General features: G+C 39.2%; 2 protein-coding genes across 2 annotated transcripts; one reads left to right on the forward strand and one right to left on the reverse strand.

Annotated features, from left to right (window-relative positions):
• Positions 1–1,604: 1,604 nt before the first annotated feature.
• gask1b (golgi associated kinase 1B) lies at positions 1,605–11,044 on the reverse strand (the record flags this gene model as incomplete). Its single annotated transcript, XM_083890664.1, has 4 exons — positions 1,605–2,644; positions 5,709–5,935; positions 8,344–8,561; positions 10,177–11,044. The coding sequence occupies 4 exons, from the start codon at positions 11,042–11,044 to the stop codon at positions 2,437–2,439; spliced, it is 1,521 nt and encodes a 506-aa protein (XP_083746790.1). The 3' UTR covers positions 1,605–2,436.
• Positions 11,045–14,255: 3,211 nt separating this feature from the next.
• Positions 14,256–22,406, forward strand: tmem144b (transmembrane protein 144b; the record flags this gene model as incomplete). The annotated part of the gene is made up of 12 exons (XM_083891417.1): positions 14,256–14,295; positions 15,083–15,250; positions 15,349–15,471; positions 16,440–16,539; positions 16,642–16,722; positions 16,822–16,900; positions 17,062–17,141; positions 17,885–18,003; positions 18,297–18,416; positions 20,510–20,607; positions 21,446–21,499; positions 22,323–22,406. 12 exons carry the CDS (start codon positions 14,256–14,258, stop codon positions 22,404–22,406), a joined length of 1,146 nt encoding a protein of 381 aa, XP_083747543.1.
• Positions 22,407–23,943: the final 1,537 nt, after the last annotated feature.

Consider the following 23,943-nt stretch of genomic DNA (forward strand, 5'->3'; position numbering starts at 1 on the left):
TCAGTGTGGGCAAGTGGAAAATTATGCAGCACGAAAAGGGAAAAGTGACATCACGGTGATTACCAGGGTTAAAACTGAGGTTTGGAAAATAAAGAGCTCCTCTGTTTGGATGCCGTTTGGCCTCGGAAACAGCCAGATGGGAAGAGCTGAAATGATCTGTCCCACCCCGAAATGTATTCACAGAAACTGCCCTCGTAGACAAAGTCTTCTCCTTTTCACATCCTCTTTGAAAACAAGACGCCGGACAAAACATAAAACTGAACCCAGAGTAACAACACAAGGTGAATAGAGAGTGACATAAAGAGAGGGAGAGGAGAAAGGCTCATTGTGGCCACACGGAGAAAACATGTCAGGCCTGTCATACAGCAAAAAAAGAAACAGCCATGCAAACGTAGTGTATATTTGATACAAAACACAGTGAATTTTTCACATTCTGAATTTCTTCAATGCAAACATACCCAAGGTTCTTTCCCAAACACAAACCTTATTTGTCATATCCAGCTCAGTGAAATGTAAAACATGCTTACAGTAGCTTTGTTAATGGCACAGAAACTGAAAAGTGAAAGAAAAAGCAGCTATGATGTGACTCTTGAAGCATGTTTTTCAAATAATTCATAGTGTAACAGTCCTCAGCTGAGAGTCATTTAAGGATGAACAACAGTTTCTTTGTGTAGCAAAGTTTGGTCTGAAACGATTATTTGGAGGCCACAGGGAAAATGAATTAATGTTTGTAATAATAGATATTCATTATTTTTGTTATCTCGGCAGTGTTTTTATGTTTTTACCTTTCCTTATTTCATTTTCAGTGTGGTAGAATATTATTATTTTCTTTATTTAAATAGCACTTTTTACACATAGTGATGATGTGCTTCGCAACACAATACAAAAAAAAGCACACCAACCTGCCAGTCTCTGAATTGGGGAAATGCTCTCAAAGGTAAGATGAGGGAACACCAGAGTGATTGAAGAGAAATCAGGAGGAAATAAAAGGACGAAAAAATAATGTTAAGACTAAAACGTAGATCAGACAGATGACAGCTGATCCGTGTCTCTTCATACTTTGTTACATAAAGTGATCAAAGTTGTCTTTTGTCTGTCGTGCGTGTTATGTCATCATGTGCGAATAATGCGTGCACACACAAGCAATGCGTAAAGACAAGTGAGTTCCGCTGCTGAGCACTCTGGGAACTCGATGGGGTTTTTCTAACACAAACACACACAGGCATGAACCCCACCGGCACAATAACGCGGGTGCAGAGGGGTTAAAACAACAGCCGTGTGAATGCCGACGTGTGGGGGGGGGGGGGAGAAAAACTCAAAGCCATGTTAACTCTGGGAGCCTAAAGCGCACTGTTTACAGCAGCATGAAAAGCAGGCACCACGCTCAAGCTCGGATTTCAAAGCCACAGACTATTCCTGATCATGTTTTGAGCACAATATTCAAAAATAGACACGCTACTAGAGTTTTCGACAAGATGAGATAAAATATTAGATTTCCACAACAGAATCTCAGACGAGGCCAGATAAGAAAGAATGTGTTTCTTTTCATACAAACACAATAAAGTTGAAATCACACATCTATGTTAAAAGGAAGGCGACAGAGTGATTTTATTGACAGCTTCAATAATAAGAGAAGAAACTACAAAACATGAATTATGTATTTCTTTTAACCATGCTTTCAAAATGGTGCAGTGTATTATTATCATCATCATGTGAAATGTGCCTTACCATGGTTTTATAACGGTGCAGTGCATGACATTGAGATTCAGGTCCAAAAAGAAACATTTGATAAAGGAAACCATCAATGCAATATTTCACTGTGATGCTGCGTTTGTGCTGAATTGTACAACTTATATACTCATACAGCACATTTTAGTTTAGCACAAGTGGGAAATTGGCCAACACTAAATATGCAATGTGAGGATGAACTAGAAATTCATGCATGGACCCGTAATTAACAATCGTTTTCTTGGTGTCTTGGGGTTTCTGTTCAAAAACGAGCACTTTACAATTACTCATTCAAATTAAACTCTACTGTGATGCCAGGTAAATCCCTGTGGATCTACGGCTGTCTACGAAGACAATAACTTATAGTATGCAGAGATTTCGCCTTATACATAATGCATTTTAAACTTGCTGGAAGGCTTAAGGAGGAGGACAATGCTTTTTTTTTTTCTGCAGAAACTTCTTTGAATAATGTGTACAGTGTATTTGTATGAATGGAAGAAAGAAATTAAGACCCGTTCCTTATGTGAATGTCAAAGGTATGTAATCTCATAATCATTTTAAATTCCACAGTGTTTCACTTTAAATAACTCTAAGATTATGGCCATTTAAACTCAAACTCAGCTCATGTTAAGCAATTTAGTCATTAGCTGATTGTTATGCAGACAGGATAAAGAAACGGCACAGGAATAAAACTCGGTATGGACCTCATTAAACATTCATTGGAACAACTTTGATGCCGTGGGCATTGATGTATGTGAGAAGGACCGTTGCCCGCCTCTCGATAACATCGATCAGCTTATCGATGCCCTGCCGCCCACCTTGGCTCTCCCAATACGTCTGGTCCAGGAACAGAGACTGGATGAGTTTCTCCCTCAGCCTCCTGCTCCTTAACACTGATACTGCCTGCTCTGGAAGCCTAAACAGATAAAGAAGTGAGGGGGGAAACAAAATTAGTTTCACACTCATCTCAAAACAAGAGGTGCTCCTACACCTGCAGGGAGCAGAAGTAATCTATTTGGCTCTAGGTGAAGATATAACCTGTCACAACTGTTGTACATGAAGCCTCTGTTGCAACTTTATCTTGGTTGTTTCAAAAACCCTTGGATATTGAGAGTCCAGTGCGTAAGACTTGGTGACATTTAACACCCTTACATTACTAGAAATTGTGTCTGTCTGATCTTGAACTCTAGAACTTGTAGAACTTATAGAAACATGGCTGTGCATGGCAATCTCCTTAACCGCTTCTTCCCTGACCCTCTTTTTGGAGTCCCTGCTCTAAAATGACATGCCCAAACTAAATAGAGTAAACCTCTGCAGTTACAAAATCTACGTGGATTATCTTGGTATCAAAATGAAGATAACACTTGTGAGATTTCACCAGAGGTTTAAGTTTCACTGTAGATGCCACTGTGTCAGAGTAAATGTACATGGAACACAGCATAACTGAATGATTTTTTTCTCTCGCCCAAAAAAATATTGCATTTTAAAGCAAATATCACCTTTAAAATATGCAGTAGGAGCTTAAAAACACATGGAGGTCATACAACAACATGTGGACATGAGCTGTGCAAAGTCTGATGCTGCTGAAATGAAGCAGAGTGAAATTACAGAGGTTTTAGTAAAGAAAACCTCTTTACTAAACCAAAGACTTTTTTATTGTGATATTATAAGTGATTATACACTCATACAAATATAGCATGTTCAATATATTCCAATAAAGCCTCCAAAATGTTGCAAAGTGGATCTTTATCGCCCGTCTAATATGCATTCATTCTTTGTGACGGGCTGGTAATTGCAGCTATTATAAACGTAAGGCTGAGGCAGAGAGAGAGAGCGAGAGAGAGGATCTCAACAGGTCTCACGAGACACACCAAACTATACTTCCTGAGATGATTGAAGATGGTTTTGCATGCATTCCCAGCAACTTTATTTCAGGTGTATCCTTCCTGCGATTCCTCATGACATTCATGACCAGTCCCTTATGGAAATTGCGCTGCTCAAAACAGAACGGGCCTCAAGCGTGTGATTAAAGCTCGTCTCAGGAGCAGCCTTCGCCTCACCCCAGGACAGTGACCACACCCAGGTCATCAGAGAGACACACAACACCGTCACAGAACGGATCACAACCTGCCACTTCATGCTCCTGTCGTGCAACCACATGCTCCAGCAGCGTTTTGAGTGTGTTAACGGGTTACAAGCGCGTTGAAGGCTTTGAGTCGAGATAGGCTCACTCATGCATGTCATGCAGATATTAAAATGACAGAATGAGATGAATATATCATGAAGCTGCAGCAGTGAGATTTTGGAAGCGCTTCGTCTTCTGAAATATCAACGTGAGCAAGTGACATTTCAACAGGGACATGTCTAAAATGAACAGAACAGAAATAAACGCTGTTTTTTCACGGAGATACTGTTTTCAGTACTTTAAAATGAAGGTGTGATGTGATCGTGTGGACTTTGAGGACAAATAGAGAAGAGCCACTGAGTTACTGCTTTTAAGCAGCTTAGCTTTTTCATAGTGTTGTATGTGCTGCACATACAACACTATGGTCAGGAGATAAGACTTCCCTTCAAATCTTCAACAAACCCAACGCAACAGCGACCAACAAAATCCTGTGATACTGTCATTTGACAGCAGCTACATTTAGACTTGATTTAGGCAGTCGTTGTTCTGTGTGACTTGAATAAGCCGAGAAGAAGAAGAAGGTGCCGTTTCGATGAGGATCACAGGAATCTGTGTGTGCAGAGGAGACACAGGCGGTCTTGCCAAACCACGCCCGTCTCCCCTATGACACAACTCACTGATTTATTGATCAAACGAAGGATGAAATGAAAGCGGTGTTTCCACAGTGTACTCTCAAATTGCATGTCCGCACACACCAACAGGGGGGAATTTAGAGAAAAACAACAAAATTGTCACGGTGCAGGCTTGAACTGCAAATTAATTTAAAACTGCATGTTCGAGTTGGACAAGATTCATTTTCCTAAAAAGTGTTGGAACACAAACGTCAAGGTCTAGTGTGTAACATTCAGGAGAGCTTATCGAGGTATAATTGTATAATTGCTTGAATAACATTAGTTTTCATATGAGCCATTTGTGTACTTAAAGATGCAGTTAATAATTTTATTAACTTTATGTTATTATTCTGCCTCTTGATGGTCTTTGGGGACAGAATCGGTGTAACATTATTTGTATGCTGCCTCTTTCGTCCGAAAAACATGCTCTGTCAAGCAATGCAATCAGACTGAGGGAGAAGTGGGGTTGATGAAGACAAGATACAGATTGCGACTGGGGGGGTTTTGAGCAGTGGAATTCACTTCTGATACTTTTCAGTCGCACCAGTCCGACCAGTTTACAGCTGTCTCGCCTTACTAGCACAATGTTGTTGTTGCTTCCATCTGTCTTGACGTGAATGCTTTTTTTTTTCAAAAAGGGGCAAGAATGAAATAAGTGTAAACTTCATCCTGCTCCTTTTCAGGCACAGTTACTGACAGATTTATGTTTTTTCGTTGCTTTTTATATATATATTTTTTTTTTATTATATTTTTTTTCTTTATATATATTTCTTTATTTTGTTTTATTTTATTTTATTATTTTTATGTTCGTCTGTCTTGTTTTCTGTTTGGAAGTGTAACTGCAATTTGTCTGAAATAAATATGAACATAAACATAAAGCATTGTGAGAAATGAAAAATTCATACGCGTTGTCCGTAATGACAGCTTTGTACTGTATGTGAAGCTTTAAATCTGAACCCTTTTTAAATGACCTGGAACCATTTCAGCTTTGCAGAGCTTTAAATAATCTGGACACAATAGAATTCTATACTGACATAAAACCCCTCAAATTGGACTGACAGCCAATTATAACAAACAAAACCAGCCTTCACCACTGTGGACAATTCCATAATTGGTTCAGTGATGTTCTTGACCACACAAAACACTCGTGAATCAGGTTTGATTGAAACTGTGCCTAAACTTACTCTGTGATCCCCTCCAGCAGCCTGAAGTCCAAGTTGTCTTCATTGCGGTCGAAGAAGCCCTTGTTGTTCGTCAAGACCAGGCGTCTGGGATCGTGACCCCGGTGGATGATGTTTGCCAGGTGAATGTGTTCCTGGTTGACACAGTCAGCATGGTGGCCCAGTACCACACACAGATCCTCCTGCCGAGGCTTGAAGCCACAGCAGCTCTGATCCAAACGGCTGTGAATCTGAAACAGACAGTTCGTATTTCCCCCTGAGATTTTTTCCTGTATTTGATGATTTAAGAATAACATCAAAGTTAAAAGAGGCATCTATGGATTTTCAGAATTGTATTTTCTCTCTCATACACACACACTCTATTTGAGGTGTTTGAAGATCCTGGCAACTAAAGGGTTTTCTTTTGTTTCCTTCCTTTTTTTTATTTCCCTGAAGCTATAAACTCAATATTACAGTCATAAATGACATTTTACAGGAGACTTCCTGAGCAAAAATGCTGCTCTCATACTGTAACCCCTTATCAAATTGCTAAACCGCATGACTGTATTTAAATTAGAGGTGTTACCACACATGGAGGACACCACAAATGCAACATCTGAAAGGTCCGATGTCTCAGGACTCAGGTGGGACATTTGAAGTAAGGATTAGGTTTTTAATTCACCAAAACACACAGTGTGATTTACAGAAATACCCACAGGAAAACCATCAATCAAACCACGCCCTACTTTATATCCTTTTGCAAGTCCTAATATCATCAAACACAAAGTTTTAACTCCTCCAATCCCTTATCTACTTTCATGAACTTCAAACATTTTTTTTTTCCTCAGCTACTAAAAATAGAACGCTTTTAAATCTGACTTCAGCCAGCATCTAAAAGAATTCTCAATAACCAATAATTGAGCGCAGCAATAACAGAGACAAGAGAAAATCAATGCTTGGAGGGAAATCAAGTACAAGTAAATATTGTTCTGTCTTTGAATTGCATAATGGGAATTTATTTTTTGCCTTTCTACATTATACCGTCTACATTCTCAGTATTCTATTTTGCTTTCTGCTGCAAATGTCCGCACGGAAACTGGAAAAGGGGCTTTTGGATATTCTGCACCTGCAACATGGAATGAGCTACAGAAGGGACTTGAAAGTGAGTGAGTTAATCTCACTAAATGCTTTTAAAGTTAGAATGAAAGACCTGACGGTGGATTCCCTGAGATGTCACCGTTTGAAACATTTACTGATTAAATAAATGAGGTTTAATGAATAAAAAATATATTTGCAACCTTTGCTTCTTCATAACTGAACTGAACTATTTATAGAAAAGGCCCCTTTTCACACATTTACATGCTCAGCGTGAAAGACGCAGGTGTAAACGATAACACGAACAGAGGGCTGAATTCCATTTCGCCGCTTCAGTGTCGGGGATTGTGGCGTTGCATCGCTTGCACGCGGCTCGCTGTCACAATCATGTCTCACTAGGACCTTTGAAATGCAAAGAGCCATTGTTATTGTTATCAGTACAATACATGTGCACTTCCTATAATGTGTCAGAATGTGTGCCGTGCAAAAGGGCCCCAGCAGATGTGTCCCGTTTTGCCAAAATGTGATCAAGAGAAAGACGTCCCACATCGGAAACAGGGCAAAAAGTACAATACCCTGTGAGTATTTAACAGCTGGTGCCGTTTGCTAATTCAGACAAGAAAGCAAAAATCATCCATGAAGCATTTTTTTTTGGAAGTCAATCAAGGCTGTACAAATTAAAAACAAACTACACACTCCATTATGTTTTGTGTAAGTATTTCCTGCCTCAACAAATTTCATAACAATGTTGGACATTAAACAGGCATTTTCAAATGTTAAACCTACAGTTATTTAGGTAGTCGAGATTAATTTAAAGGTGCATTATGTACTAAATCTAAAGCAACTGGCCATAAAATCCTCCTAATATGTCACAGAGACTAATAATAATAATGTTCGAATAATGTTCATATAACAAACTGAACTCACCAACAACAACAGTACAACCAAAATATTTGCATAAAAAAAAAAATTTTACAGACTGCAAATCATGTTTATGTTTTGAAATCATGTTTTGGCATGTGGCGCCACCTACTGCCGTCTACCAATCATTGCAGTCAGTCGAGTCTCAGCTGCCGAGCAACCACGGGTTGCCAGTTACGTCAGAAAATAAAACCTAAAAGACCTCGGTATTTTGAATGTGAATGTAGTAACCGTTTTTGGCCACATTCTTACATATGGCACCTTTAACTGTGTGGTACCTGTGCTGTGCTGGCAAAAACAAATTCTTGAAATGTTCTCATTCAAATCAAGGTTGTATTATTGAACAAATTAGTTCCATGTTGATTAAGTGTGATGTTAAGGCAACTAAAAAAAGTAATAATTAGTTGTAGATGATGAAAATAATTAAATAACATTACTCAAAGCAAGAAGTCAGCTTCACTTAAATATACTCATTATTGTGACTTGTTTTTGCAGCAAATTAACATGAACTTAACAACTTAACCTTCTGTTTTGGAACAAAAAGTTTTGTCAAGTTCAGCAGCAGCAGGTAAAAGTCTGTTTCTAAGTTGAACTACTGTACGTTGAAATGTGTGACAGTGCATGCAACCTTACTGTATGTTACCTGTAACAAGAAGTCAAAGATGGCGAGCTTGCTCCACTCATGGTGATGGATGGTGGAGCAGCCAGAGTCTGGCTTTGGGCTGATGTTTTTATGCCAGCACCTTTGTTTCAAGGATCTCTGGTATGCCCCCCATGTTAACCTCACACTGGTCCAGCCTGCAGCAAGGCCCTCTGGGTACAGAGAAGCATCCCATGACACCACTGGACAGGGCTGGCCATCTAAGGAGGGAGGATGAACAGATGACATGTCAGGTTTCAACAACTGTATCGTCTGGTGGACGTTTTTTTTTTCTTTTTTCTTTACTATTTTTATCCAGGGAAAGCTTACACACCATTTCTCCCACTGGTATTATTGTTTTTCCAACACATACAGTACATGCCTGGAGGCTGCACAGGACAGCTCAGGTCACTGAGCAGAAAAATAGTGACCAATTCCCTGAAATCCATGCCACAAAAACTCACTCTTCAAACACTCAGCGATGGCATCGGATTCATGAATATTTTATACTTTCATTTTGCTGTGTGTCGTTTTAAATAATCTAACGACTAATAACAAATCAAACATTTTGTTGTCTCAGACAGTATTATTATTATTTTCCCATTACTTTAAAGAATACAATCATGTCCAACATAGAGCTTGTCATCTGATGTTTATGCAGCATACTCCTTCATTTGTACCTGCTGGAGGAGCTCGTGACAGAGGACTCACACTTTTTCAGGAAACTGCAGAGGAAGTTGAGTTTCTGAAATTTGATTTGGGGGCATTTGAGCATGGATTCTATCCAATGTGACCTTAAAGTAATCTCCCACAAGTCACTGATAAGAGGAACTCTTCTCAACCGCTGTCTTGCATGCAGATGAAGTTCCATTGTTGTTGGATATCACTGCCCAATTTCCCAAACAATGTGACCACATCTGCATCTTATTTATGTGGATTCTCATTCTATTCACCTCGTCTCCTGTGACTCAGCGATTGCGACGACGAAGTGTGTTCAATGCTGATGCATATGTTATAATTGCTTTTTCTTTTGTCCTTGGGGCAAAGATGTTGCACATTATGGTCAAAAATGGATGACCTCCAAGGTGTTTGTACACTGACAAAGGAAAGTGAAACCCACTTTGAAAAGAATCACTTCAATTTCCAACACCCAAAGTTCACTCAAACAGAAGTGAGCAAGGTAAGATAACAAATGAACTTAATTAATTTAGGTGTTACAAATTAAAGTGATTTCTAATTATGTTACCCATTTTCCTTTGTTGATACGGAGTAATTAAAAGTCATTAAAACCGATGTTGGTGAGTTATACTCCATCTACTTGACACTGGGTGCATTAGTAATGATGTTAATGATTTTTGTTTGTAATTATGAATGTTGTTGTTAAGTGTTACTACATCATAGGTGTACAGATAACTAACTATAAAGCCTCTGCTGTGGTGCAGAAAGCTCATCATACCTGTTTCTGATCGATATCTACATGACACTGATTGTATTAGTTGTGGTGCTCATGATTTTACTTGCACTTTAGATTCTGAGCACAGAAACTAAGTGAGAGAAAAACCAATGATGCTGGAGGATGTCATTAAGTGTCCTCAGAGAACCTCCTTCAGCTGCTCTCTGTCTATTTCTCTCACACCCACTCTTGCCTTGCACATCACAGACACTTATCAATATTCACTGATGATTATTATTATAGTACTAATTCGCTGCAATGAAATCTAGTCGGTTTCCTCTTTCATGATTTGAGTCCATCTGGCTTTAAAAAGTTTTTAGTCCAACTTGTGAGTCAAGCAATCAGATGATCTCCACCATCCCCGATACAGCTGACTGACCTACCGTGTAAAAATGTGAATGCTCTGCTCACAGCTGGCAAAGTCCCGTTCAGACCCAGCACTCTGTTCAGGTGGAACGCAAAGACCTCGCTGTTGTCCACGGGGCTGTTGATGACTCCACACCGCCCCGTGCACACACTGTCCCGCCGCGCCGCGTGGCTTCCGTTGCCCGGCGGCTGCTCCCGAGTCTCGCCCTCAAACATCAGAAGTGATGGAGAGTTTTCGCGGAAAACTTCTCGGATGCGCCAAACTTTGGCATCCGCGAGAAAGCGCATGGCTTTCACGTCCTGTGCGCTGAGCCACTGCGGTGCCCGTTGGCTGTAGATCCGGATAGAGCTGATCTCAGACTCTGCCACTTCATCGTTAGGAGATTTAGGAATTATGTGTGAAGATTTATAATCAACATCCCTGGTTTCTTTCTCGTTGCGCTTATGTTGCCCCACCGCGTCCCGCTCCAAAGGGCTAAATCTGTCCTGCGTAAAAGCTGAAGTTGCTGTTCTATTCCTCCTCACTTTCCTCCTGAGTTTTGGTCTGATTGTTCCCCGAATATTTGCAGGTTTCATGCGTTTAAACCTGAGCGTGATGTAAACCACGTTGGACCGAGTTGGAACCACGGAGTTGGTCTGTAAGTCCGCAGAGTACGAGAAGGCACCATTACTGGTCTCCAGTCCACGGGTGTGTCGGTACTTGTGCGTGTCGGTCCGTCTGTCCCGGTGCTGCTGTGAATATCCAACATACGAAACCATAAAAACTAAATAGACTACGCATACGGCCGCAAAGATCAAGGTCCTTTTTGAAAGCGGGCACCTCCAAAAACGACTCGTCAGGCTTAAACAAGAGAAGCCCAGCCTGTGTAAGCGAGACTTCCCCATTAGAACTTATGATATTTTCATGGTTGAGTGTCTTTTTTGAGCCAAACTCAAACCAGGGAGGAGCGCACAACTTCCGAAACTCATACTGGAAAGGGAGGATGTGTGTCCACATAGGACACGGAGGAGTGAGTGGATGGAGACAGTGGTGGGGAGAGAACCCAACCCCCAACATAAACATGAAACAGACAACAAAGTTTTTTTTTGTTTTGTTTTGTCTTCTTTTGGATTCAAACTGGACCCATGATAGGAACTTTAGAGGACAGGGACACCTCATGGAAGTGCTGCGTAATTCACTTCTGCTCGTGCCATTGCGTCATCTGACTAAACACCAGCAGAAAAGTAATGTGACACTAATACGAATAACAATAATGTGTAATCTTTAAAAAGCATCAGCTCCAGACTAGACAGATGTAAAACTATTATCATCACAATTAAATGGAAAAAAAACTAACAAACAAAACGTTTTAATTCATCTCACTTGGGTACGTCATGGTGATGATGATATCATTATTATTGGATTAGAAGTTAAATGTAAAAGTCAGAGGTGAAGTCGTTATGTTCTTCACACTGAACTTGTGTTGATCCAATACGCGTTTTAGGCGACATCTACTGGCCAAACCCCCAATTCTGAATTATTTCAGTGCAGAATAGAATAGAATATTAAATGTATTTCTATAAAGGACAATGTGCACAATACATTCATATTTCAATGCGTGGAAATGTGATTTATACCAGATCCCTGTGGATCTAAATCATTTCAATCTGTGGTCACTGAGCAGGTGAACATGCGTAATAATTTAGAGAGCACACATTATGCACACAAACATGATCGCACATGCACACAGACAAGTGTAGAAAATCAGAATTCAACAAAACATAAATATTCAGAGTTGTTAAAACAGGTGCAATGTGGAAAAACAAAGAAGTGGGTCTTCTCTCATGGATGAACTGATAATTAAAAGGTTCTCCTCCAATGCGTGGAAGGGGAAATGATTCAGCTTCAACTTACAGCATGACTAATAGATCTTTCTCCACACACAGTTGCAGCTCTTTATCTTTATACTGTATGTCCACTTTGCAGTGGTTAGTGCGACCACATGGTCTAAAGCACTGAAATAAAATAGCTGTTTTGTTCATTCATCAAAAAAGTAGTACTACTTTAAGCATGTTTGAAAAAATGTATACGTCAACTAAAGCACATGCACAAATAAATGCTTACAGGAAATAAAAACAGGATTTATATAAATAAAAAAATGTTGTATTTAATTTTAAAAAGAGAAATTATGGGAATGCAATAGAATAGAATGGAAAAATGGAAACACTTAATATCAGGAAAGGCTTGTGACAAGAAAATACTGGCTGAGCACTACAGGATTTCCTGACCGTGATAAAAACAGGTTTAAATATAGGACCTATTGTTGTCTACTATCCACTGATGTCCAGATAAGAGCTGTCAACCTCAATCTTCTGTGTCTTCACATTACATTACTGCATCCCAAAAGACGTTCTGAATCACTTTGACAGAATAGTTAAAAGAAATAATACGGGGAGAGAAATAATGAATCGGTCGAAATTCAAAAGCTTGTGTATGCGACAGCTAACTGGAGTGGAAGAGAGAACTCCTAATGAGATCTAATTGACAGACAGATGCTGCATTCATATTAAAACATTTCACACTGTGTGACCCCCCCCCCCCAATTAAAAACAACAGAGTGCATAGTTGTCTTTGAATATCGTCATAAAGTCTCGTCATGGAGCTGCAGGTGTGGAACAGGAAATGATGAGCTGCCGTAAAGTCTCAGGAATAACACAAACGTTTAATGCATTTAATGCAGCGACGTGTATCCTCATCATTTTTGTTCGACTGTTCAACCGTTCAGTACATCATGCCCTAAAGCAGAATGAGAAACAGATAGAGCCTGGGATAATTATATTGATTTAAAGAGAATAAAAACGTAGCCGTCTTTATAATTAAAAAAAGTATTGTGTGGTTATTTTTTCATCTTTTATATATAATTGTCAGAGGTGGAAAAAGTACTAAAATATTGTACCCAAGTAAAAGTACCAATACTTTTGATGAAATATTACTCAAGTAGAAGTAAAAAGTAGTTCATTTGAAATGTACTTTAAGTAAAAGTTACTTAGTTCATTTGCGTGGAGGGTGTGAGCGTAGTAGAAATATGACAATGGGTCAGAAATCCATAACTATTCTGGAGCTCATGCGCCCGGCGCGACACAGGATATTACGTCACTTTTGGCCAAGCCCTCTATGTTCACGCGCCAGTGTTGGTGCTAATCACATCATCGTTCGTCTGGTTCTGGTGTATATTTTCCCCCTGTAGGTCTTCATTGTGCTGATTTTTATTTTTTGTTTTACTCAGTAACGGATAGGATTTATAAAGTAACTAAGTACAATACTTGAGTCAATTCATTAATTAATTAAGATTCCCTTATTAGTCCCGCAGTGGGGAAATTTCCAATCTCTGCATTTTAACCCATCCGTGAGTTAGTGAACACACAGCACACAGTGAGGTGAAGTACATGCTAACCCAGAGCAGTGAGCTGCCTGCATTTAGCGGCGCTCAGGGAGCAGTGAGGGGGTCAGGTGCCTTGCTCAAGGGCACTTCAGCTGCAGACAGGTCGGGGTTTTAACCGGCTACCCTCCGGTCTCAAGCTTGAAGCCTACGTACTCAAGTAAAATACAAAATCCTGATTTTAAATTGTACTTACAAAAATACAAAATACACAAAAAAAGTACTCTATACAGTAACTTGAGTAAATTTAATGTATTTTGTTACTTTCCACCTCTGATAATTGTATATTTCAGGATTTCATATGGGTCAATTTTCTCCTTGTGTTGAACTCTTCTTCAGTTAAGATCAGGTGAGTTATGCAAAAAAGGTTACCACAAGCCTTTTTCTTAAAATCTTACTTTATAAATAAGAAGGGTTTTTTTTTCTTTACTGAGTTTGTGGTGACCACACACACTTCAGCAATGGACGCCTCATTAAAAGCTCTTTCTCAGTTTGCTTGAGTCCCACGTTAGAGTGATTAGATAATTGGCAGCAGCTGAGTCCTCTGTCCTCACCTCTGCAGACACTCTCTCTGGTTTTAACACTGTTGCTGCCTCAGGTCAGAAAACTCAAGCATCACTTTTAATATGCTCCAAGCAAAGTGCCCGACGTGTCTTTTATTCATTGTGTCGCTGTTGATGGTGAGCGGTCACGGCGCCCAGCACTCCTCCAAACAAGGTACGTCGTCGACTTTGTGAAAGAGTTAATAATGATGTGGTTGTTGATTGTCCACAGATGTGGAACTTTGTCTTTGCCCCTGCACAGGATGACATGCAAAAAAAAAAGAACAACATCAAAATAAATGAAATCACACAATGAATAGATTGAACAAAAACACCCACAGTGCAGATAATTGGTGTTCACTCAATGTAACAGTACTTGATATGAAAGACTTGGTTGCTAGGGTTGTGGTTGCTGTAGCAGCTCTATCTGCATGGAGACAGTTTTACATACTATCAATATATATATATTTAAAAAAGAGGTTGAACAGGGACGTGGACATATTTTGCTTCACCCATTCATGTACAAAATCCCAGCTGCTGATTCTTCTCTCTCAGGCTGTTTTTACCAGCCATATTTATAATAGTCTGCTTTGTTTACGCCCTCACATTGCCACAAGGCTTCTGTAAATTGTCTCTAAAATATTCTTACATCAACGTGAGGCAATTCTGTAATGAGATATGAGATTACTTGTGTTGCTTTAAAAACAAAAAAAAAGCAAAAACATGTTCTGTGTTGACTGTAAACACAAATAAACAAACCTCTTCCATTTCTCAACAGACTGAATATTGACGAGAACCGGTAATTTGCAACAAAGTCCTTTGGTCTTATTTTGATTCAGAAGAGCACTGTCCTCACAATATCAAGATCACCAGTTGTTGGAAATGTGTTGACTGAATGGATTGCAGTGCAGAGGCTGCCGAGTTTGTTTAATTGATTTTTTTTTTTTCTCTCTTTGAACCAGGTGCCCATGGTCATGATCGTGTCACGGTGGGCGAAGTGGAAACTTTTGGTTTCACCTTTAATTCGACTAACATGACTCATTTTGTGTATGGGATCGCTGCAAATGCAGTTGCTGTCTTGTTGTATGGAAGCAACTTTGTTCCCATCAAAAGGATAGAAACAGGAGATGGTAAGCACACACACAAAATGTAAGATTTTCAATCGGGGAAAAGTCCCCCAAATTGTATTGTGGGATGTATGGTGGTCTACATCTGCTCTGTTTTGCAGGAATGTTTTTTCAGTGGGTAAACTGTGCAGCCATATGGGTCGTGTCCATGCTCGGAGACCTGATGCTTCAGTCGCCCAAATTCCACCCTTTTGCGATGCTTGGCGGTGCGATTTGGGCCACAGGTAGTTTCTCATTGAAGACCTAAACTAGGGATGTGGTGGGAAAATTGGTTTCATACAGGATCAAATGTTCAAGTGTTCATCTGGAAGTTGAGTGGCATTCAACCTGGCATGCGTGCTGCACTTCATCCTAAAATGATGTTGGTGCACATTGCAGAGATGAACCCCAACATTGAGGACACAGCATTTTCGTTATTTCATACGACACGGCTACCTCATATAGCGCAAATGACTTTGTTTCATAGCCGAACCTCATCCTGACGCATTTTATTCACATCCTGCCCCGGCTGTGATGAGATTCTGCTTTCAGCGGCTCTGAAATGAAGGATAGTAACAAGCTCCCTAATGCTTTTAACCAGGGCAAAGAATCTTAGCACAGAGCTATATGCATATTCTTATCAGAGAAACTTGTGTATCTATTCCTTATGAGATGTGCTGCGGAGCATACGCCAACACTGTACTCGGAGGTGTTTAATCATTCAAAATTAGCATTCACCCTGTGTTCAATGTTAAAACATTTAACCTTGTTCCACAATCCTCTTGATTTTAATACAAAAATATGTGCATGACAGACCAACATATTATACTATTAGTGTATGAAATGTTCTGCTGTTCGATACTCTAGTGTGTAGGAGGCAACAGCAACACTGAGGCGACTAATGGCGGGTGACTAGCAAAACAAAGGGGCAGAGACAACATATTTCAGAAGTGAATTCTACTACTCGGAAAACATGGTCATTCAGCAGGTCGACTGGTTTAACCTTCCCCTGCGTTGCCGCTGTATACAGACACTCGCTCCCTCACTCAGGTCTGATAGTTATGCTTGATAGAGATGAAGGAAGCAGCATACAAATAATGTCTAATGCATAATTTCTCTTCACGAAAGACCAGAGGCAGAATATTGTTGCACCAAACATCACAGAAAGTTACGCGCTGCAGCTTTTAAATCTTCCATCCATGTTCATCCACAGGAAATTTAGCAGTTGTTCCAATTGTGAAAGCGATTGGCCTTGGTCTTGGGACCTTATTTTGGGGATCCTCCAGTTTGTTGATGGGTTGGGCCACTGCGAGGTGAGTCAGAGCGTTGTGTGATCATCTTCTTCCCAGATTGACATTTGTTGTCCGTCAGTTTTAGACTTTTTAACTTTAGGAAACGATGCGACCGTCTTCCAGGTTCGGCTGGTTTGGGATTGCTGCTGAGGACGTCGCCAGGCCAATATTGAATTACTGTGGAGCCGGACTGTGTTTGTTGAGGTCAACCATCACACTCTCTTCTCAATGCAATTACAACACAATAATGTATTATTGCAGGTGTTTGTTTTTAATTGATGGATATGAATTTATTTGTTCCAGTGGGCTGATCTTTTTCTTTGTGAAGGCAGATGTGGAGTTGCATCCCGATTCCGAATCACTTCCACTACTTATTGACCGGGTGAGTAAATTGATTGGTTTCTCGTTTTTTTTTTTTTTACACCTTCACAGAAATTATTTTCTCATGTAAATTGTGAGTAACAGTAAATTCTTGGCCAGTCCTGTGTGATAAACAACAAGGCTCTGTGATGGAATGCTGTTTTCTTTTTTTTTTTTTTGCAGAGAACAAACTCGAGCAGTTTTGGACCAAGTTCCTCTGAGTTCTGGATAGACGTCCTAGGACCGAGGACCAGGCGTTTAATGTGAGCTCAACTCATTAGCAGTCAGTGGGATGTGTTCTGGATATTTTGCTTGTGTACAAAATGGTACAAAATACATCCAACAATATTTAATTATCTCAAGGATGAAGCGAGAATAAATTAGACTAATTAATAAGCAACAACCTTTTTCTTACGTCCACTGAGGGTTTCACCTGTGTCTTTTTGTTTATGGAAAAAACACTTAATGGATTTTCACATAACATTATGGATAGGTGGTATACGGGCTTTTAAAAGAAAAGGTTAAATTTAGGAGTAGATCGAGGAGTCAGGGTCACCATTAATTTTGATATAATTTAAGGAGTTTGTTGGACTATGCCAGGCCACGTGCTATTCTGAGTGTCGTCATGATTTTATCTTAAAATAACCACTTCACACTCATTGTGATGGGTCACTGAATTGAGAATGGTGTGGGTTTTTTTTTTTTTTACTGTCCTGTCATGCACCACAGGGGAGCATGTGGGAAGATTGTGAAAGGTGTGTAACTTAATGATAGTCAGAGACTTTTCACTGCCAGACTCAGGCTTGATGAGTTACAGTGATAAACTTTAAAATGATGTGTTTGCAGCACATTCAGTAAATGTGAAACACTGCACCAGGTGTAGCCCTGAACATTTATGAACAAATGACACAATCCTCTGGCCCTGTAAATAATGCAAATGTTAAAGTTTTTAACAAGTGATTTTTCCGTTGTTCTTCATCTTCTTCATCTTCATCCTCTCCATCAGAGGCTGTATGCTGGCCATCACGTCAGGTCTGCTGTTTGGCGCCTCATTCATACCACTCTTCTACATTAAGACACATTCGTTGTGTGAGGACAGCATTTTCTATGGAGCCAGCATCTATGGTACGGTATAGATTAATTGTTCACTTTAAATTGTGCCATAAATAGAAGAAATTAAAAATGGATTTCAATCATGATGTGCTGCTGAATCATCTGTGAATCTCTGAAGTCCTTAATGGGAGGAACTGAAGAATTGTCAATACAATCTTTTGCTGCTTTGCTATAATTTTCACTCCCGACTTCACAAACGAGGGAATGCCATCGGTTTGTGTTTTTATATTTATTGCAAACTCGGTTACACAGACATTTTCTTCAAGTAATTTAACTCTGTCAATTCTTGGTTCTTTTCTTCACAGACCTTGACTATGTTTACGCACATTGCTCTGGCATTTTCCTTGCGAGCACGTTGTACTTTGCCATCTACTGTGCTGCTATGAACAACAGACCCAGAGTTTACTCCAGAGCCATCCTACCAGGTAACTGTTTCTGACGTTTTGCTGAAGCTTGTTCAAGACGAATTGGATCTGCCAAATTACAAACTACACAGGTGCACGTGCACAAGCCTGTTCATTCTGGCTTTTACGATAAATGACCTCTTTGAGATTTTCCATGTTCAGTTTTTAAAATGATGCTGCGTTCACTGAACTCCTTTCACACTCGAGGCATCCTTAGGCTTAATTTCCTCACACTCCTGTGTCCATATGTGAATCGGCTACAGGCGTTTTCTCCCATTATACCCAATGTGTTGAGAAACGGGTATAAGAACAAACAAGCCTAGAATATGTCCTTTAATTCAGTAGTTGCTGAAACTGTTTAATTGTGCAATTTAAATGTCAGCCTGTTAGACAAATGATGGATTTAAATGGTTTGCAATAGAAAAAAAATTAGTTAATAATTAACACATTTTATTTCTATTGAAAATCTATAAATCTATAAAATAATCAGTGTGATTTATCCACAAATTTTTCAGGAGCAAGTAAATCAGCGTTGTACTAAATTGTAGTTTTAATGAGTAAAATAACATCTGTGTCATTATTTTGAGCCGGTCAGAGGCAGGCTGCCATTTACTGTTAAAAATTGGGCTTTTAACGTCTTGCTATGGAAATTATTGGTAAATAATTCTCGAAAAGCACCAGAGTGTTTTTTTTTTGTGTGTGTGTGTGATTTTATTTTTTTGCAAGAAAGAGAGGTCACCAGGTGCAGCCTCAGAACAGTCTTAGAGATTCTCTGGTGAGGCAGCTTTAGTAGAAGAGGTGAGGTGAGGTTGTAGGGAGGTATCGGGAGATAACGCAGACAGGCACGGCGGAAGAATGTTGGAACGGCTACACAAGCATTTTCTCATGAACAGAAACTTAACGGTTTTTTTTTACTTACTTGAAGCAACATGTGGAGAAACATTGGAAGTTTTATGAAGTAAATTCATTAGATTATTAATTTGGACCGTTAATTCAGCTTGATAATGAATACTCTCAGCACTCTCTCAGTATTATTCTTTTAAAATTAAGTAGTGATTGTCTGGACAAGATATGACTTAAAATAAAAACGACTCATAACTCATGTTCAGACTAAGGCTGTAACAAGTGACAGGTAACCACAAGCAGCTTGATGTTTGAATTCCTTAAGTATGCAGGAAACTCCTGTTTACATCAGCAACGTCATTGATGCCAAAGCCACAAACTCTGCTCCCTCAGAATTGGCATCAGGCCCGTTATTTCTTCTCTGCTCAGACATGGAGTCTAAAAACAGAGTGGCTGGTCTTGCGATGACACATTTTCCACCAGCTTTCTTTCTCTCTCTCTGTTAACCGCTGAACTATCAATGGATTTGGAGCAAAAAGTGTGTCTAATAATTACTACAATTTGACATGTGAAGCGATAACTCTTCGTTGCCATAATCTGCAAGTGCAGACACATTAGTGAAGGAATGGCTGAATGTGTTGGTTCAGAGAAAGTGCTCAGGGCCTTTGACGCAAAACCAATAGCACCCATTGTGCAAGTTTAGATATGTTATTGTGGTTGACAATTTGACCCCATAAAAGTGTGGTATTAAAGGCTGAGTGGAAGATCGTTTTCTGGAGCATTTTTTTTTTTTACTTTACTGCTTTAAATCCTCTTAACACCCCCATTGTAGCCAATTAATCCATGCATTGTCACAAAAATGAAACCATCACCTGTGGAAGGGACAGTTTAGATTCGGGTTGGATCACTGAGGACAGATGTTCATACCATGTCTGAACCACAGACTGCATCTAAAAAAAAGTGGTTGTAGTTTTGTGGTTTGCCATTTGAGTTCATCTTGGCAGTAAGAATAATAAAAGTAAGAAAGAGCCTAATTCCCACTTGATTTATAACATTATACATTTTCCAGAGAATTTCGTGGTCTCAATTTCTAGTTTCTTGTGTTCGTCAATAGCCCACGATGTTGGTTATCATTTAGTGGAAGAAAATGATATTATTCTAGTAGTTTTTTGGGGTTTATCTTTCCAATGCCTGCCTGTGTTGTAAACTAATTTATTTGTCCGAGTTTTATTGACTGAGGCGCATGTGCATTCTCTCATTTTGCTCATCAGGTCTGTTGTCTGGGCTGATGTGGGCATTGGCGACGTACTGCTGGTTCCTGGCGAATAACTACTTGAGTGCAGTCATCACCTTTCCAATCACCTCTGCAGTAAGTAAAGCAAAAAGTCCTGAAAGTAAAGTAGTTAGAGAAATGAATGCCTGCATATGTACTGCCACTTGACGGATTCATTGTTCAAGAGTGACACTGCTCGGGTTGTAACATGTTCAATGTGTTTTTGCTTTGTAAAGGTTGTAGACACTTTTAAAGACCTTCAGTTGTCAACATTCAATGTTTTTATTTCATACAATAGGAAGGTCGTAGTGCAGAGCTTATTCCTGCCTCTAGATGTGATTTTTGTCCTTGGTTGGTGATGATGGACAAAGCTTACAGTGTGTTTAGAAAGCAAAGCTTCTTTTCCCCAAAGAACATGGACAAGTTAAAAACGTTTTATCCTGTCAAGCATCACAAGAAAACATGAGGATTAATTCTCCGGCATCCACTTGCACTGTATAGTTTTTGATGTGAGCTTTCATTGAGAGATGATGAATGAGTATGATGTAAAGAAAAAGGGTCTCGTAAATCATCAATAGCAATTCAGCCAAAAGCTCCTTGCAATAATTCTACCCTATAGCTGGTGCTGTATTATCAAACACAGTATTTGTATTATTACATTCCCACAAAAAAGAATAACTTCAAATATGAGATATATAAATAATATAAAATACAATCATTTAATGTATTCATGGCGTCAAGAAAAGGGTTGAATCTTAAAACGTATTTCTTATTCTCTCCCCTCGTTTTCCTCCTTTTTAAGTAGGGGTGTCAAAAGCTGTTTGTAATTTCAAAAACGTTCAGTGCTCTTCAAAGTGAAAACGCATTCAAGGAAAATGATCAGCGTCAGCGGGCTGTGCTCAAAGAACACCTTGTTTCGGTTTCTCTTCTGCAGGGTTACGGTCTGGTTGCGGCGATGTGGGGATCACTGATTTTTAAGGAGATTAAGGTGAGCATTACACTGCACACTGCACATTTTCATTCAGTAGCTGTATATTAAAATAGCTGCTCTGACCTATAAATATACAATTTTGAGCTACCCTAGTTGAGCAATATGAGCGAAATTTAGCAATATCAATACCCATATTTCAAAAATGGTGGTTCAAAGACAACTGTTATGGTCTTTCACCTAAAGATGGCCTGAAATTAAACAATGTTGATTGACAAGTATTAATTAAAGATATAGTGTGTGAAAAATGTGGCAACATTTATTAGTAAAGTTACATGTTGCAGCTGATTTCATAGCCTCCAGTGAGCATTAATCTGTGGTCCAAAATGGCTGCCTATATAGGAGCTCCTGATATTAAAGGCTAATTTAAAACAATTGATTCAAATATTCTGATTGTAAATTGCCAAATTAAGTATTGAACATGTAATTACAATTATTTTCGATGTCTGCCAAATGAAAATAGTTTTAATTAAAGTTTGCACACACTGAACCTTTGTCAAGATCATGTCCCTATAGGTAACTGCTACTAACACAGATGACAGTAGCCAGAACTGTGTCTACATTCTCCTGTTCCTCTTTGTATATGTCGCTTTAGCAAATACTAGATTTTTATATGGCTTGTTTGTATTTACCACTGGATGACACTCGATAGTGACATTTTACTCTTGTGACATTCAAACTCATGCTGTGCAGAATCACAAAGCAAACTGTATTCACTTAGTGAATTTACAGCCATAGCCATTCCTGATAATGTCCACTGGCAAAACAACAACAAACTTAATCTAATAAGTCATAAGTTGACCTCAATTTTTCTTCCCCTTAGGGTTTGGCCAATTGCTTTATCTTCTTTTTGGCCACTTGTGTGGTCCTCACTGGCTCCTTGCTCACCGCCATCTCAAAGCTCTAACACTGCTGATCGTTGTCTTCCTTCTGCTCCTTGACTGTTTCAGAAAATGTCCTTGGTTTTCTTTTCTTTCTTTTTTTTATATATATATAAAACTCTTTGAGTTCAATCAGATTAAACCCAAATACATGATAGTAGGGTTCAGTTCAAGGCTCTTTGATTTGCCAAATGTCATTTTGAATTAGCGGGGATTATAATCTGAGCTGACATTGGGTGGCAGACTCTGACAAGAGCCCCTCTTCATGCTGTTTGGTTGGAGGAGATGAGGTTTGTTCTATGTTGTTGCTGAAAATGTGTTTTGTTCATAAAATTACTTGCATGTTTATATCAAGTTAGCAGTTTGTTATGCTGTAAGACACATTTCCATTCATACTATAAAGACGTGGTGGTTTTGTCAGCACTTGACATTTATTTGTATGTTTTTGTTAAAAACCCCATTAAAAAAATATTTAATATTGTCCTCCTTTGTCACTATGTTTGCCTTTTGGGGAAATGTGTTTACATAAATCATGAAAAAGTATCTGTGATACTGTTGCAGAACTGTGCCACAGGTATATTATAGATGTGTTTTGTTGGGAAATCTGATGTGGTATTCACTTGTCACATCTGTCTTCTCCCTATAGAGCTTAATTATTGTGGTGTAATTTGAATGGTTAGGGTTCTAATCATCCCTGCGGCTTACTATAGATATCACGAGGTAAATGTAGATCCATAAAGATATGAGGAGATGTCTGTGATGTTGTGCAGCACACTTAATCAGGTACAATTAATGAGCCAATTAAGTCTGTATCACATGTAAGAAAAATTATCGTAAAGCTTAATCTGAATGCCAGCGTGATGATTTTACATAACACCTAAGCCTCAAAATGTCGGTCTGGACTTTGTTTTGCTTATTTTAACTATAGAAATGCCAGAAAATGTCCAGTGAGTAAGTGCTTTTGTCCAGAATAACTCAATATCTGGCAGTTATTTACATCTCACTGCATGTTAACATAGTGTATTAACACTTTAGAAGTACTATAAAACCCTTTTAATATAACATTTGTTTGAGTCTTTGTCTCAATGTCCAAAAACAGGCCAAAAAAATGGAAACAGACTTTTCAGACTCTGATTTACCGGCTTCCTGCAACAGTGTGAGTGAAATTACTGTAATACACGTGTTGGTTTTGACATGCAACTTCTTAGCTTTCAGAAACCGTTGGAAGTTTTCCTATAGCACAAACAGTTTTCATTTGAGTTGCATGAACTGTAGATTTTTTTCTACTTGACACCAGTAGATTTTTTTTGCTCTGGCATGGTGATGTGTTTTTAGCAGACACATACCGACAATTCGCACTGCTGTCAAACTCTTAGACAGCTGATGGTGGATTGATGGACATTCAATTCTGCAGACACTGCTTTGCTCGACATCTCTGCCATCAGCAAGCCCGACTGCACGCTCCTGATCATGGCTAACATTTGTGGTATTGTGATGCTTGACGGAATTTGACATCTTGCCATGACCTTTTTTTTTTTTTGCCCCAAAGCACATGTGTGATAT

This window comes from Microchirus variegatus, assembly GCF_963457635.1.
Source record: "Microchirus variegatus genome assembly, chromosome: 6".
In the NCBI taxonomy this organism is placed as follows: Eukaryota; Metazoa; Chordata; class Actinopteri; order Pleuronectiformes; family Soleidae; genus Microchirus; species Microchirus variegatus.